The sequence below is a fragment of the Castor canadensis genome, chromosome 15, assembly GCF_047511655.1.
Source record: "Castor canadensis chromosome 15, mCasCan1.hap1v2, whole genome shotgun sequence".
NCBI lineage: Eukaryota > Metazoa > Chordata > Mammalia > Rodentia > Castoridae > Castor > Castor canadensis.
Window position 1 is genome coordinate 49,387,383 of NC_133400.1, and position 15,352 is coordinate 49,402,734.

At 46.7% G+C, this 15,352-nt stretch overlaps 1 protein-coding gene across 6 annotated transcripts in view; it reads right to left on the reverse strand.

Annotated features, from left to right (window-relative positions):
* Nucleotides 1–8,030, reverse strand: part of Znf496 (zinc finger protein 496) — a 40,534-nt gene extending 32,504 nt beyond the window's left edge. The window contains exons 1-6 of one of the 6 annotated variants that reach the window (XM_074056116.1): nucleotides 7,891–8,030; nucleotides 6,081–6,200; nucleotides 5,948–5,974; nucleotides 5,317–5,744; nucleotides 4,754–4,937; nucleotides 264–337 (exon numbers count right to left, since the gene is read on the reverse strand). In XM_074056116.1, the coding sequence (XP_073912217.1) occupies nucleotides 264–337; nucleotides 4,754–4,937; nucleotides 5,317–5,706 (648 nt within the window). In that variant the 5' untranslated portion in view covers nucleotides 5,707–5,744; nucleotides 5,948–5,974; nucleotides 6,081–6,200; nucleotides 7,891–8,030. Of the gene's footprint in view, nucleotides 1–263; nucleotides 338–4,753; nucleotides 4,938–5,316; nucleotides 5,847–5,947; nucleotides 5,975–6,080; nucleotides 6,201–6,579; nucleotides 6,728–7,890 lie in introns of all 6 variants that reach the window. The other 5 variants (XM_074056115.1, XM_074056118.1, XM_074056120.1 and 2 more) reach the window with 5 other exon arrangements.
* Between the last annotated feature and the right edge of the window lie 7,322 nt (nucleotides 8,031–15,352).

Genomic DNA, 15,352 nt, shown 5'->3' on the forward strand with positions numbered 1-15,352 from the left:
GCTTTGGCAAAGAGGAAGGCAGCACAGAGACTTCCTGGCTACCCCAGGTGCCTTGGATGGCCAACTCCCTTCCATCTCAGACCGCCTTTCTACAAGCTTAAAATCATGTCCAGTGAGCTGTGAGGAAAGCAAGCTGTTCAGCCCCCTACATTCTCATGAGACATGTTAATATGGGTTGGTCAGGGTCCTCAGAAAGCTACCCTGTGGTGTACCTCAGAGAGGCAGACATGGGATGTTCAAGAACTTTTGCAGACATTACTCACCGGTGGCAGCTGGCAGGTGGTCACTGGTTGTGTACTCATAGTATCGTCTTGAAGAAGGAAAGCATCTTGTGGAACTGAAAGAGATTGGAAAAGGGTGTCCTGAAGGGAGCCACTGTTACCTCTTGGGTTCCCTGGGGATCCTCTCTGCTTCCAGTTTGGCAAGCAAAGAAAATTACAAGAGAGAGACATCAACAGGAGCAATTCATGGCACTTTTCATAAAACCTAGTCTCTGTTCTCACCTGTGAAATGAGGCTTACAAGATGATACACATGAAAAGAACTCTGCAAACCACAAGGATTTCTACTACTGTTTCAGATACAACAATGGGAGCTATCACAGGATGCCTGGGTTCAAGTTTGCACTGTTAACAATTATCTATTCATCCTCTGCAGGCCCAGGAACCTATTTTGTTGTCTAAAACACAGGGGAATAAAGGTTATGACTATGGATCCGTGGTATCATTAAGGGCTGCTGCGATGAGGATCACTGTGAGGCTCTGCTGTTACATACACCTACCTAGACCTACAAGTATGTGAACTGCAAAGCTCCAATAGCTCCATAGAAGTGCTGAAGAGGATACGGAAGACACAGTCCTTGTCACTGTCAGTGGGAATGTACATTAATTAGTACAGCCATTAGAGGAAAACTGTGAAACAACTACCCTATGATCTAGGATTCCCTCTTATGAGTACATATCCACAGAAAATGAAGTAAGTACTTCTCATGTTCACTGACGCACTATTCACAACAGGTCAGTTTTGGAATCAGCCTAGGGATCCATCAACAGATGAACAGATAAAGAAAATGTGGTATACATACCTGTCATTTGTGACAACATGGGTGAACAGGAGTACATTATCCTAGGAGAAATAAGCCAGGCCCAGAAAGACAAATACTTCATGGTCTTTCTTATATGTGGAATCTAAAAAGTTGAACTTAGCGGGGTATGCACCAGTCAGTGCCTGCCTAACAAGTACAAGGTCCTGAGTTCAAACCTCAGTGCAACCAAAAAAGATTTAAATAAATAAAATAAAAATTTAAAAATAAAATAGTTACAAGTCCAACTTTTAGAAGCAAAAGATAGAAAGACAGCTACCACAGGCTGGAGGAGTAGGGAACTGGGGAGATGATGGGCAAAGGGTACAAGTCTCTGTGAGAAGAGGGGTAATTTTAAGAGCAACATGACAACTATGAATAATTACAATACATTATATGCTTGAAAATTGCTGAGAGTATATTTTAGTCACAAAAAAGGATAAGTACATAAGGTAATTCATGTTAATTAACTTGATTTAATTATTTTGTGATGTACACAATAAATATATACAATATTTGTCAATTTAAAATAAAAATTGGGGGGGAGGTGACACAAACAATGTATACATATGTGAGTAAATATAAAAACAATAAAATAAAAAATAAAATCAGTCACTTCTTTCCACAAAATAAATATATAAATTAAAAAAAAAAAAAATTAGGTGCTGGGAGTATAGCTCAGTGGTGGAGCACTTGCATGAGACCCTGTGTTCAATCAATATCACACACAAAAGAAAGAAAGGGAAGGGAAAGGGAGGGGAGGAAAGGAAAGGAGGAAGGAAGGGAAGTGAAGACTATTACTACTGCTAGATGCTCCTGGAAGAGTACCGGCATACACCTAGGTGCAGAGTGTGGCTTTGGGACCATCTTACTTCCCCTTATTTTAACCTTTCAGAACCTTTGCCACATTCTAAATTCTCTTTTCTCAGACTGGAAACTATACCTTGCTCAGACCTCTGCCAGTAATGAGCCATGTAACTTGTTAAAAGTACAACCAGGGTGGGAGGTGGAGTTTAGTGACAGAGCAGCTGCTTAGTGTTTGTGTAAGGCCCTGGGTTCAACGATCCTCAGCACTACAAACAAAACAAAACTCCCATTGCACTTTTTTATAGACTAAAACTTAGAAAGCTGTAAGTCTTTCAGCTTAGGGGCGAATCCTAGCGATTAACCCCAGGTTGCACGTTTAGTCGGTACTAAAGCAAACACCAGAAGTCAGGGTCCTTGTGCTTTTAGACTTGGGATGCAAAGCCCGGGAACAGCAGGGTTAGGAATAGCTGCTGAACATGGGGCTGGGGCAGAGCTGAAGTAGATCACATTGACTCTGCGGGTCCCAGTGGAAGGCAGTTGCTTCACTCTGCTGCCTGAAGGGAACATCAGGCTAGGTGGGCAAGAATTTGGGGAGATATTTCTTTGTGTTCAATTTCCTTTGTATTTACTTTTATCACCCAGGATAACTGACAAATAAAAATTGTGTATTTTGCAGCAGGTTATACATCAGTGGTAGAATGATTGCTTAGTATATACGAGGCCCTGGGTACAATTCCCAGAACCACAAGAAAAAAAAAGGATATTGAACTCAGGGGCTCACGCTTGCTAAGCAGGCTCTCTTTGAGTCACTCCACCAGCCCCGTTTTGTGTTGCGTATTTTCAAGATAGGTCTAGAGAACTATTTGCCCAGGGTTGGCTTCAAACCATGATCCTCTTGATCTCTGCCTCCAGAGTAGCTAAGATTACAGGCATGAGCCCCTGGTGCCGGCTAGAAAACAAGAACATATTTGTGTACAAAAGTTGTGCACAAAGTGATAAGTATGCATTATGAAATGATTAAATCAGCTAATATATTTATAACCTCACATATTTATCTTTTGTGTGTGTGTGTGTGAGAGATGAAACCATTTCAAATCTATTCACTCGACAATTTTAAGACATAGAACATCTTATTTCTACCTGTGGTCATTATGCTGTACCACAAGCGCTCCAACCCATCACAAAAAGGGGCTGGTGAAGTGACTCAAGGTATAGGTCCTGAGTTCAAACCCCAGTTTCGCCAAAAAAAGGGAGAAGAATTATTCAAGGTTGACTTTTCCTTCATGTCAGACTTTTGGCCCCATAACTGAGAAAATAAACTTCTGTTGGGTAAAACATCCAGTCCGTGATAATTGGTATGGTGGCCCCAGCACACTAACACAACTATCTAGACTTTTAACCAAGGAGAGATTATCTGAAGAATTATATGATTTGCACAGAAGTCAGTACAGTTTCACATACAGGGAAATTTAATACTTTTTTTTAAACTGAAAAATTTATTATTGCCAAGCATGGCTACATAGGCCTGTAATCCCAGCATTTGAGGCTGATGCAGAAGGATCATAAGTTTAAGTCCAGCCTGGGCTACACTGCAAGTCCCTGTCTCAAAAAATAACAACAAAACCTAAAAAGCTAAACAAACAAAAAACTAAAAAACTTTTCCCCCAGTGCTGGAGATGGAACCCAGGGTCTCTTCCATGCTAGCCCAGTGCTCTGCCACTAAGCCACCCCTCTGGCCCACTGAAAAGCTTATTATTGCAAATCCTAAGAATGCACTCCTGGTCTTCCGGACTCTTTACATTATATGTAACTATGGGGCAATGTAGCAAATCTAGCCAGACAAATGCACATACCATAGTCACCCTCAAACTAAAGATGTCACAACTTTCCATGATCTTTACTCAGTTCAACAAACTATAGCTGAATTTGGAAAAAACAAACAACTCCCCCCAAACAAAACTGCATCTGCACTGGACATGTACAGATTTTTGTCATTACTCTCTAACTGATATAGTATAACAACTATTTATATCGCATTTACATTATACTAAGCATTATAAATAACCTAGAAATGATTGGGAAGATATGCAGAAGTTATATGCAAACAGTATGTCATAAGGAACATAAGGAACATAAGTGTAACCTGGGTTTTGGAATGGTGGGCTTCTGGAACCAATCCCCCCAGACACCACAAGAACAACCAATTCCTGTTTGAAAGGTATGGACAACTCAGGCCTCATGATCAACATCTGACAAGTTGTTCCTCATTCAGTCCTCAAAAAAGCCAAAAAGGATGACCACTATCTGCACTGGATAGGAAGAAACTGAGGTAATGGCGAGTTTAGTAGCATACCCTGAGTCATCCCCACAAGATTCAGAATCAAGCTTATCTGGGGACAAATCTACCTGCCCATAGCCATAGTGCACTTTGTTCAGATACTCAAGCTCTGTTTCAGGGTGTCCAGGCCCCACTGTACTCTCAAGTGAAGTTTAAGATTTCTTTGCAGTATCATCATAACCCTGAGAACAGGAGTTGCCTGGCCAAGGAAATGTGGTTCCGAGGGGTCAGAAGACATGGCAATGCTCAGTCAGGCCAGAAGCTCTGGTTGTATAGTGATAGCCTCCAGTTGTCTCCACCAACAGCCCACAGAGACACACCATGCAAGAGATGAGGTGCACAACATCACAGACATCCATCTATAGAAGAGCTCCCTCTGGGAGGACCCAGCGCCATGAAGAGGACAACCATCAGTTGTTCACAGTTCCTTAGGGGACAGGAGAAAATGGCTAACATAAAGAGCCATAGCCTTAACAAACACCACAGACCATGCCCCAAGTCATCCCTCATATTTTATGGGCCACATACCCTGGTCCTCGCTGAGCTGGCCTGGTGGTCTGCTTAAAAGCCCCAGGCCCTGTGTCAAGGCTGTGGGCTGTGTGTCTTGGCTCTTTGCAAGGTCACTCTGCGGTTCCACTGGCAGCCGCTCCTGCTCTTGGTCTGGAGGACCATCTCCATCCTCAATCACCACAGGGTCTTCACAGTGCTTGAGCTGCAATCCCAGAGAGAGGGGTGTTCAAGGCTAGGTGGAGAGGACCCTGGTCAGGGTCCAGACAGTGGGCTCTGCAAGGACCTGAGTAGACCTTTTCCCTGCCCCAGGCTGCTGACTGTTGACTCCACAACTGACCACTAAACATTTAACTTGGGCCTTGGACAAGGCTGTCAGAGGGACGGCACAATTGTGCCCAAATTCGACCCTTTAGGGAATGAAACTTGCTTTTCTAGGAAACCAAACCAAAGTCTATCTGGGGCTAACATGACTCTAGGCAGAATTACTCATCCCTGTCCAGGGGATGCCTGACCCCACCACAGCACCAGAGTACAGGGCTGTCCAGTGGAGTTCTCCCTCCCCCAGCCTGCTCCCTGCTCACCCACTGCCAGGGTCTCCCTGGCTCCCGTTCCAGTGCCTCCACCGCGGCCACAGCCTGCTCGCCGCTCTCAGGCTCCTGGGCACGCACCCAGCTCTGGATTTCCCACGGCAGGATGGCCAGGAACTGCTCCAGCACCAGCAGCTCCAGGATCTGCTCCTTGGTGTGCCTCTCAAGCCGCAGCCAGCCCCGGCACAGGTCCCAGAGGCGGTGTAGAGCCTCCCTGGGGCCTGCAGCCTCCTGGTAGCGGAAACGGCGGAAGAGGCGTCGGGAGGACTCGGGGTTGGGAAGCTCCCCCGGGGGGCTAGGGTTCTCTCCAGGAGGGCTCCGCATTTTCCTGGGCTCCTCGCTTTCCTTCGGAGCCAAGACTCTCGGGCACAGGGCTGTGGGCATGATGGGATTTGATGGGGGGTCAGCGGCAGAAGACGACCCTATTTCCAAACAGAAATGGCTGGCTTCAATATTCTGATCTCCTGCGGTTGTTTCTGAGGGGTGGAGGCAGAGCCCACAGAGACCAGCCCTTCGGAGAAGCCCTGGGAAATGTAAGGAGTGTCGATGTGACTTGTCCTTACATGTGGGAACAGAAGAAAGATACCCTCCTCCCATCAGTACCATTATGTGTGGATTTCCCTACCAGGAGATGGTGAACAAGGCAGGAAATCTGGGAGAAAAGGGGCAGCATTTTAACAGGACACTGGTGTTTTTGGCACCTAGGAGCACATCGGGGCAACATGCAGATAAGGGATGTAATCAAGGATCTCAGGTACCTGTTGTGTTCAGATCCTCCTGGAGAGGACACAAGATAGATGGATATCCCAAGCAGGCCACTATCTTGATGCTTTGGAGCTGATGTTACCTCCTTGTTCTTGAGACCTCTACAGAACAAGCTGGAAAAAAAAAAAGACAGACATCCATGGGAAGACCTATCAAAACACATCCAGGAGTGGAAAATCCGTTGTCTTGGATTTTCTCCAAGAGAACTGTTTCTTTTGGAGGGCTGACCACCAGTGCTACATACTGCACAGACAAGAAGTAGAATCTGCACTAGGAGGCTGGGGGTGAAGCACAGGTGAGAAGACTCCCAGAGATGGAGAATGTCACAACAGACAGCTACACAGTTTACCAGAGAGAAATAAAACTATTTAAAAACATCAGCACTAGGGCCATGGCTCAGCAGTAGAGCACCTGCCCAGCACATGCAAGACCCTGGATTCCACCCGCAGCACTTCCAAAAAAAAAAAAAAAAACCAGCACTTTCAGACAAACCTTCTGCCCAGCTAAGTGAAACTTCTGAACAATAATCTTTATCATATATTTGAAGATGACTTGACCTTCAAACTTGTCTCCATCCTCTTCTTGATCCTTATTCTCTTCAAACTATGTTCAAGGCAATGGTACACATCTACTTCATAGCCTTTCCATGGGAAGGACAGAAAAGGAGAACACTCATAGCATAATTCTAGCCCTTGAGACATATGCATGGATGTTCCTACACCTTCTATGCAGTTATGCAGACAATCCAGCCAACACACACAGGACACACACAGCAGAGACCAGTGGCTACTATACCTGATCTACAGCTTAGGACACAGGGAAAGTGAAAGGGCAACTGGAGACACTCCCCTACACCCCTCAAGTCTTTGGGATTCACAGGCATCATGGCCACTTTCCCTTCACACTCCCACCATGGAGCATCTTAACATCTGGAGGGTCACAGGATGGCACAGGCCTCACTTTTACTTTTTTTTTCCTTAAGTTTTTATTAGTATATGATAGTTATACAAAGGGATTCATTGTGACATTTCCACATCTACCTATATTATACTCTGGTTTAGTTTAACTCCTCCATTATTCTCCCTCTTTCCTCTCTCCCCTTCTTAAAATGACTTTGACAGGTTTCAGTGTTCCATATTCATACGTGTACAGAAAGTACCTCAACCATATTCACCATCCTTTACCTCCCTCATTTACCCTCATTTCCATTTTACAGAAAGACAAATGGTGCCCAAAAAAACCACTAAGTAATTGAGCTGCATCAGCTGGACTTCTTGGCTTTACAAAGTAAAGACATGTACTGACATGTATAAGAGACTCCGAGGGTAGAGCTAGCTGGGACCATGACTGATCTCCCACCAATGGATTCCATTCCACCATTGCTCCTGCATCAGGAACCTACTCTGAGCCCCACTTCTCTCCTCACCTGCCCCCTAGGTCACCTATGTCCCACCTGCTGGGTCCTTGATTACTCAGGTCTGCCTCCATGCTGGGGTGCCCTGCGCCCCACCTTTAGCACCCAGTTCCTACTGGGGGGTTGCCCTCTGGGACATCTCTGCCCAGAGAGCCCATTTCCTCTTTGTCACCCTGGCACCTGGCGCGTAGGAGGCTCAGGAGGGAAGCCTGATGAATGAACTAACGCTAGTTATCAGGGGAGGGTTCTCACAGGGGCGGGGCTTGCTTAAAGCAGTTACAGAAGGAGCGAAGGAGCACGATCAGCAGAAAGAAAAAAGAAGGGCATGTTAGGCCAGGAAAAAGGGGGGTTTCTCTCTCTTACAGGATAATCAGTTCCAGACTTCTCACCTCGCAGCTTACAACTCCAGGACAACAGCTCCTCATCCTTCCAGCCCTGTCTCCTAGGTGTCCTTGCCAAGGCAGGTCCTCTGCATGGGCCAGACTCGGTCCCTGGCTGGTCCAAACCGCGTCCCAGATTATCCAGAAAGCCCCGACTCGGCTTGGGAGCAAATGGAGACGCCTGAAAGACAACCACACGGCTTCATCCCCGCCCGCACTGTCGCGGACACCCGGCTCTGCGCGGAGATGCGGCGCGGACGGAGGCGGGAGACAGACCCGGGCGCGCGGGCCGCTGAACCGGGCCACACTCACCGCCACAGTGCGTCCCGGTTGGCGGGCCGCGCAGGCCGGGCCGCCGCCGAAAGGAAAGGCCGGAGCCCTCCGGCTCCCTCCCCTGGGACACTTCCTGCTCCGCTCTAGGACCGAGGAGGTCTCCGCATCTCAATGGTTCGCTTCCCCGCCCCCCGGCCGAGGTGTGCGCGGGGGGTGACATCCGACACCCCCGGCCCGGCGCGGCCCGCGCGCCCCGCCCCGCTCAGCTCCGCGCGCGCCCAGGCCTGGGCGCCTGGGCCGGGGCTTTGTGGGCCTCCCCCGGGCTGGCTTGTGGTGCGCGCGCCGCTGCTTGCGAGGGGCAGGGGCGACGCGGCAGTGACCGGGGACTTGGGCACAGGAAGGTTTGCCCGGTGCGAACCGCGGTGCGCGGGCGCAGCTTGGGGAAGGCCAGCCTGGGGCTCTTCTCGTTCGGGTTCTCCCTGAGGGTGTGTAGACGTCAGGAAGGGCAGATCTGGCAGCGTTGGCCAAATGCCAGTATTGGGAGGGGGCGTGAGGAGTTCGGTCTGCTTGTCGCCGGATTTATGAACCCCACTGTGATCACCCCCATCCAGTCTATGCCGGTCAGGCCCAACCCCTTTCTAGTCAAAATCCCACATCAAAGCCCTAGGTGTGGAGGGCCGGAGAAAGGCAGATTTGCTTTCCACTTGGTCCACTGGGCACTCCAAGGTATCAGCCTGCGCCTTCTATTATTGGAGCTGATTTGTAGTTTCACGGTTTAAGAAAGGCTGTGCATCCTGTGGCCCTTCTGAGCGTCCTGGTGAGTGCGCAGAGGGACAACTATGAATCCCCGCCCCGAGTGGGTTAAGTGAAAGTTACTGATGTTCCCACTGCAGAGAGAGGAGGATCCGATGTTGACCTCAGGTGTGGAACAGTAGGGAGCAAGTAGGATTTAGGGCCTCCAGAGCACCCCACAGGGCTACTTGCTACCACCCTATGCTGAACATAGCCTCAATTCTCAGATGAGTCTTTCCCGAGTCATTCTTAATTGTTCAGGACCCAGAGTTTGGGAGAAAGTGTGTCCCCAGTGTCTAAGCAGTTCTCATTCCCACACTCCTTCATCTGCCCTGGCAATGGAGATTGATAGTTCCAGGGAAAAGAAGGGAGAGAGAATTCTGCCTAGAGAGTAAAATGTGCTTTGCTCTCACATTTTCTTCAGATCCCGTTTCAGGGGCACCTGTAAGGAAACCAATTTCCCCAAAGTGGCAATGTAAGAGAGGGAAAATGTGGTTGTATCGAGGCACCCATCTATCAGCTACCTGCTGTGGACATTCTGTGGGTGGGGCACCTCCATTTCCTCCCAATTGTTGAAAGATCACTTTTTTTTTTTTTTTTGGCGGTACTGGGGTTTGAACTGGGCCTACACCTTGAGCCACTCCACCAGCCCTTTTTTGCGATTTTTTTTTTTTTTTAAATAGGGTCTTGAGAACTATTTGCCTTGGCTGACTTCAAACTGTGATCCTTCTTGATCTCACTAGGTGCCTGACTGGAACAATCACTTTTGACTACTACTTACTAGTCCAATGCCAGATTCTGTGACTTGACAGAAGATGAATGGAGGAAAGGAGTGAACAGTGATTGCTCCCTAGGTAACAGCCAGACACAGGCAAGGGTCACCTGAAGATCTTACCTGGAGCCTACAGACACCAGCAAGAGCCAACCTCTTTGACTTATCTGGACTCAGCATTCACTAGATATATGCTCCCTTCTCAGTAGCACCACCAGCCAGGAACAATGTCCTGGAGAAGAGGCATGGAGGAACCAAGGATCAGCACAAGGAAGTCGGGCTCAGGTGCTTTGGGAAACAGTCCAACCTGTGCTGATTTTCTTCAGTCTGGAGCTCCCAGCCTGTGACTGGCCCAGGAACCAGCTGTTGAGCGTTTGGGAATCCTGCTGATAGTTATGCCCTGTGGAACACAACTGCTTTAGCAGATAAAATGCAGGGTCCAGAGACTGCTGGCACACAGCATATGGTTAAGCCTCACATCCACTCCAGTTTCCTCCCTTGATCTAATATCTCCCCACACAAAGGTCCCTCTCACCATTAATCCTCTATAACTGAGAATATGCCCTGCATTTAGCTTAGATCTGGGGTTAAGAGTCTGGGTTTCAGAATCAGAACACCTGGGTTAAATCCTGCATTATCAAGACCTAGCCAGGGGGCTGGTGAAGTGGCTCAAACAGTAAGAGTGCCTGCCAAGCAAGCATAAGGCCTTGAGTTCAAACCTCTATGCTGCCAAAACTACCTCTTGCTGGGCACAGATGGCTCAGGCCTGTAATTCAAGCCACTCAGGAGGCAGAAGTCAGGAAGATCATGGTTTGAAGGCAGCCCCAGGCAAATAGTTCCAGAGACCTTATCTTGAAAAAAAACCCATCACAAATAAGGGCTAGCAGAGCAGCTTGAGTTCTAGAGCACCTACCTAACAAGCATGAGGCTCTGAGTTCAAACCCCTATGGCACCAAAAAGAGAAAGAAAAAAGACCTAGCCAGGTGATCTTAGGCCTACATAACCTATGCTTTTGTTTTCTCTCAGGTGACAGGGATGATGCTGTCATTTTGTGGTTCTGTGAGACCACTTGGTCACTGAGCAAATGTGTACAAAGCATCTACTAATCGTGTGGTGCTAGGCACTAGTAACCCCAGTACTGCCAAAACCAAAACAAAATAAAGAGGAAGGCAGAACCGATATCACTGTGAAATGAGGAGGTAATTACATGCAGAGCTAGATGGCAGCGTTGGAGGCTATGGGAAGGAAGGTGTTTTGCCAATGAGCATTCCATCCTGTGTTACCAGGAGTTTTGTTTGATTTTCTTTTTCTTTCTTTCCTCTTTTTTTTTTTTTTTTTTTTTGTGGTACTGGGGTTTTGAACTTAGGGCCTATACCTTGAGCCACGCTTAATGGTAGCTCTTCTTGGTGATTTTTTTTTTTTTTCCTAGATAGGGTCTTGCAAACTATTTGCCTGGGCTAGCTTCAAACTAAGATCCTCCTGATCTCTGCCTCCTGAGTATGTAGCGTTATAGGTGTGAGCCACCAGTGCCTGGCACTGTGTAACTGGGTTTTGCCTCCAAACTGGGTGCTTTTTCCCTTTCAGAATTGTGGAACCGATAACAACTGAGCAGTGAAGGAGACTAACATTCTTGGCCAAGAATAGAAGTTGGAGATGACTCAAATCAGCCTCCCAATCCATTGGGGTTTCAGAGGTAACAGAACTAGTTTGAAATGCATGGGAAGAGGAAGAAAATTCATGGCAATGGGCAGAGAATTTCTGGGAATTCAGGCACCATCTGTTTTTCTCTTTTTATGATTCTTTCCTGTCATTATCATGACAATTGTCAACTGTCATAGTGCTGGAGGTGTGTCATTTAGCATGCACATGGGATTGTAATGAAGTTAGAGGTTGTCTTGTGGTTACTTTGGCAGCCATCTTAGATCATTCAGTTCCAGCCAGCCCACCTGAAGAGGATCTTCTGGTTTACAGGCATCCTGTCCTCAAAGATAAGCAAGTGAGAGTAGGGTAGAAATTCAGGTGGGTCACCTAGGCAGTACTCAGTAATTCTTGGGGAAACTATGGTAGATAGAAGAAAACCCCACTTTCAGAAAGCTGGAAGGGGAATCAGATAATGAATGGCAGCAGTATAATGCCATTTGTGATAGATGTCATGAAGAAAATAAAACACGACAAGGAGAGGCATGCAGGGACATCCAGGTAGGGCCTCTGTATGTAATATCCATGCCAGAAAGTAGGTAGTAAGGGGCACCTGAGCAGAAGTGTGAAGGAAGAACCCCTCAGCAGGGGGAAAGAGTGTGCAAAGGCCATGAAGCAGGCTCTTTCACTCAGCTTGGCTGAAGATCCTTGAGAGAATAGCAAGGCTGGAACCCAGTGACAGTTCTTTTTCATTAATATATTATCTGTACACCTAATGAGATTCAGTGTGATATTTCTATCCAGGCATGTAGCATGCATTGATCATATCCAACCACCCTTCTTCTACACTCCACCTCCCATCCCTAGTCATCACTATTCTAATTTTAGGTTGACTTTTTTTTTTAACCTTCTATATATGAGAAACAATATGCCGTACTTGTCTTTCTGTGTCTGGCTTATTTTACTTAACCCTCCAGTTCCATCCATTTTGCTGTCAGTATTTTGTTCTTCTTTATGGCTGAACAATATTCCATTGTCTACATATACCACATTTTCTTCATGGGCACCTAGGCTGATTCCCGTATCTTAGCTATTATGAAAATGCTACACTAAACATGGGCATGTAGGTATGTCTTTGGTATGCTGATTTTGTTCCCTTTGGATACATGCCCAGGAGTGGAAAGCAGTTCTACTTTTAGTTTTTTTGAGGAATCTCTATTCTGTTCTCCATAATGACTGTTCTGATTTACATTCCCACCATTGGTCTTTTTTTTTTTTTTTTTTTTTTTTTGCAGTACTGGAGTTTGAAGTGAAGGTCTCATGCTTGCTAGGCAGGCACTCTACAGCTTAAGCCATGCCCCCAGCCCTTTTTTGCTTCAGTTATTTTTCAGATAAGGGCTCAAGCTTTTTGCCCTGGGCTGTCCTGCATGGATGGATGGATGCCTCTTGCTTAATTGGGGTTACAGACATATACCACCATGCCTGGGTTGTTTTTTTGTTTGTTTTCACATTTAAAAAATTTATTAGCATATAATAGTTGAACAGAGGGTTTCATTGTGACACTTCCATATATACTCACAAGGTACCTTGATCAGGTTCATTCCTACCATCATTCTCCCTCATCTGGCTTGTTTTTGAGAAGGGGTCTTACTAACTTTTTCCCAGGCTGGCCCTGAACTGCGATCTTCCTATCTCCACTTCTGTGTTGGGAGTACTGTCATGGTCCAGTAATTCTGGATTTTATAATTTTTTTGTTTGAGCATTTTGCTATACTTGATGTCCATTTGTATTTCTTTTGAGAAGTATCTACTCAGATCATTTGCATAGTAGAAGCTTAATGAACTGTAGCTTGATAAGCAGTTAAAGGGATAGCAGAACTGATTTTCATTTGTGCCCGCTATTCACAGGCTTCTGGGAGGCATGGGCAGCAGGCTACCTCCTCCCTGCTACACTATCACATGGCACCCCATATCCAGCCAAAGTTGTGATATGTGAAAAAGGCTGTGGGAAGCCAGCAGCAGCAAAGCTTTGCTTGATTTTGTTTTCCAGCTGCCATAGAGATAAGCATAGACCTCTATGCTTATCTTTTTTCTTTCTTCTTCTTTTTTTCCTTTTGTCTCCAAAAAGCAAAAAAAAAAAAAAACAGAAAAACCCAAAACTTTCAGACCTACACCTAAGCTAACAAAACTGACTGCTCAGAAGCTCCCCAAATAGAAGTACCTCTAATGTGGGCTGGTGGAATGGCTCAAGTGGTTGAGTGCCTACCTAGCAAGCATGAGGCCCTCAGATCAAACCCCAGTGCCACCAAAAAGAAAAAAGAAGAAGTACCTCATTAGAGAGAGGTGATGTCTCTTTCCTTGAAACCATATGTTGGGTGCTGCAGTTAAGATGACAAAACAGACCCCAAACTTTAGTATTTGAGAACTGTTCTTGAGCATTAGGGTGTTAATGCTTACTTACTCAGCCAGGCTATCAGGATGAGTAAATGCAGATTCGGATGAGCAAATGCAGATTTATTTATTGTCTTTATACAGTGAGAGAGAATACAGCTTGATGAGGGGAGAAGTCTTCTGAGGCCTGGGTCCTTCTGAAGGAAGTAGTAGGTGGAGGAGGCTGGGTGTGTTATAAATGGTGAAGTAAGTCTTCTCTTTATTCTTTAAGGCTCTTTCTAAAAGAGCCATAGCCATTGCACTCTGGGAGGCATATAGAGAGAAAGAGTTTCTGAGGGGGCTTGGCTGCAGGCAACAGGTCTATCACAGTGGTACCAAGGAGCTGCTCCAGCATGTAGGAAGGGAAATAGGAGGGGACCTGTGAGTAGGTGCCTTGTTTGAGGGGTCAGGGTGGAGCGCACAAGCAAAGTGTGTCTGCATGTCACTAGATCACAGTCAGGGTGGAGCGCACAAGCAAAGTGTGTCTCCATGTCACTAGATCACAGTCGGGAAGGGTGAGGAAGGAGACATTGGAGAGGAACAGCCTTATGTCATGGGGGAATCTAGCCACTTGGTGGGGGCAGAGTTCTCAGCCTGTGTGTGTAGATGTTTGGCATCAAGAAATTAGGAGGTTTTAGAAATTTACAAGTATCAGGAAGGTAGAGGCCACTTCCGAGCTGGTTGCTAGTTAGAGGTAGTCTCAGGAGAAGCAAGGCTATGTGGAAGTCATGGGGTTTCGGGAGGCACTCCAAGAGTGGGGCTATGGCATTTCACAGCAAAACCTTGGGGAGCCATTTTGTTGTGAACCCATAACTGCCTTACTGCATATGTCCCCCAGACCAGCAACAGGCTGGGCCACTTGTACTCTTTATAGTCCTCCCTTGTGACAGTTTCTCTCCCAGATGGGTCTGGAGTCTTTTAGCATAGAAGCAGCCTGGTCATTGAAGCTCCTCACATGGTCCATGACTGTGAGCTTGCTCCATTCTCATTTTCTTTACTGCCTGCTCCTTCAGTGAGCTTATTATGTGCTGGTGTCAGAAGTGTTGCAGGCTGGTGTCAAGGGTCCTTTCCTTCACAGGCCAGAGAACTGGCTCATGAGACAGCTGAATGATGAGCCAAAGCCAGTATATGAAGTAGGATTTATTAGACAGAAAGGAAAGGCTACAGCTAGAGCACTGCAGCGGAGCCTGGAAGCTGGTAACTCCCTGCTTAGGTGAAGGCTGGGACTTTTTAAGGACGCTTTAACTTTGGGTTAGGGTATTTAGTTAGGTGGGTTTTTTCTACTGGCCATGTATTTGCATGTTGGCCCTCTTAGATGAGCTGGTCTGTTTGCCCCTTATTGAGGTGGGGAAACAATCTTGACAGCATTTTGTTTATCAGCCCCATGGCAGATTTGTGAGACCCTGTATCTCCTCCTGGCAGATTTGTGAGACCCTGTATCTCCTCCTCAGGGTGCAGAAATGCAGATTTATAACTCCTTCTCAGGGTGCAGGGCTCATGGTGCTCTCCATGGGGGATGGGCTACTTGCCTTAGGTATCCAGACCCAACAAGCTGAATTCCAGCATT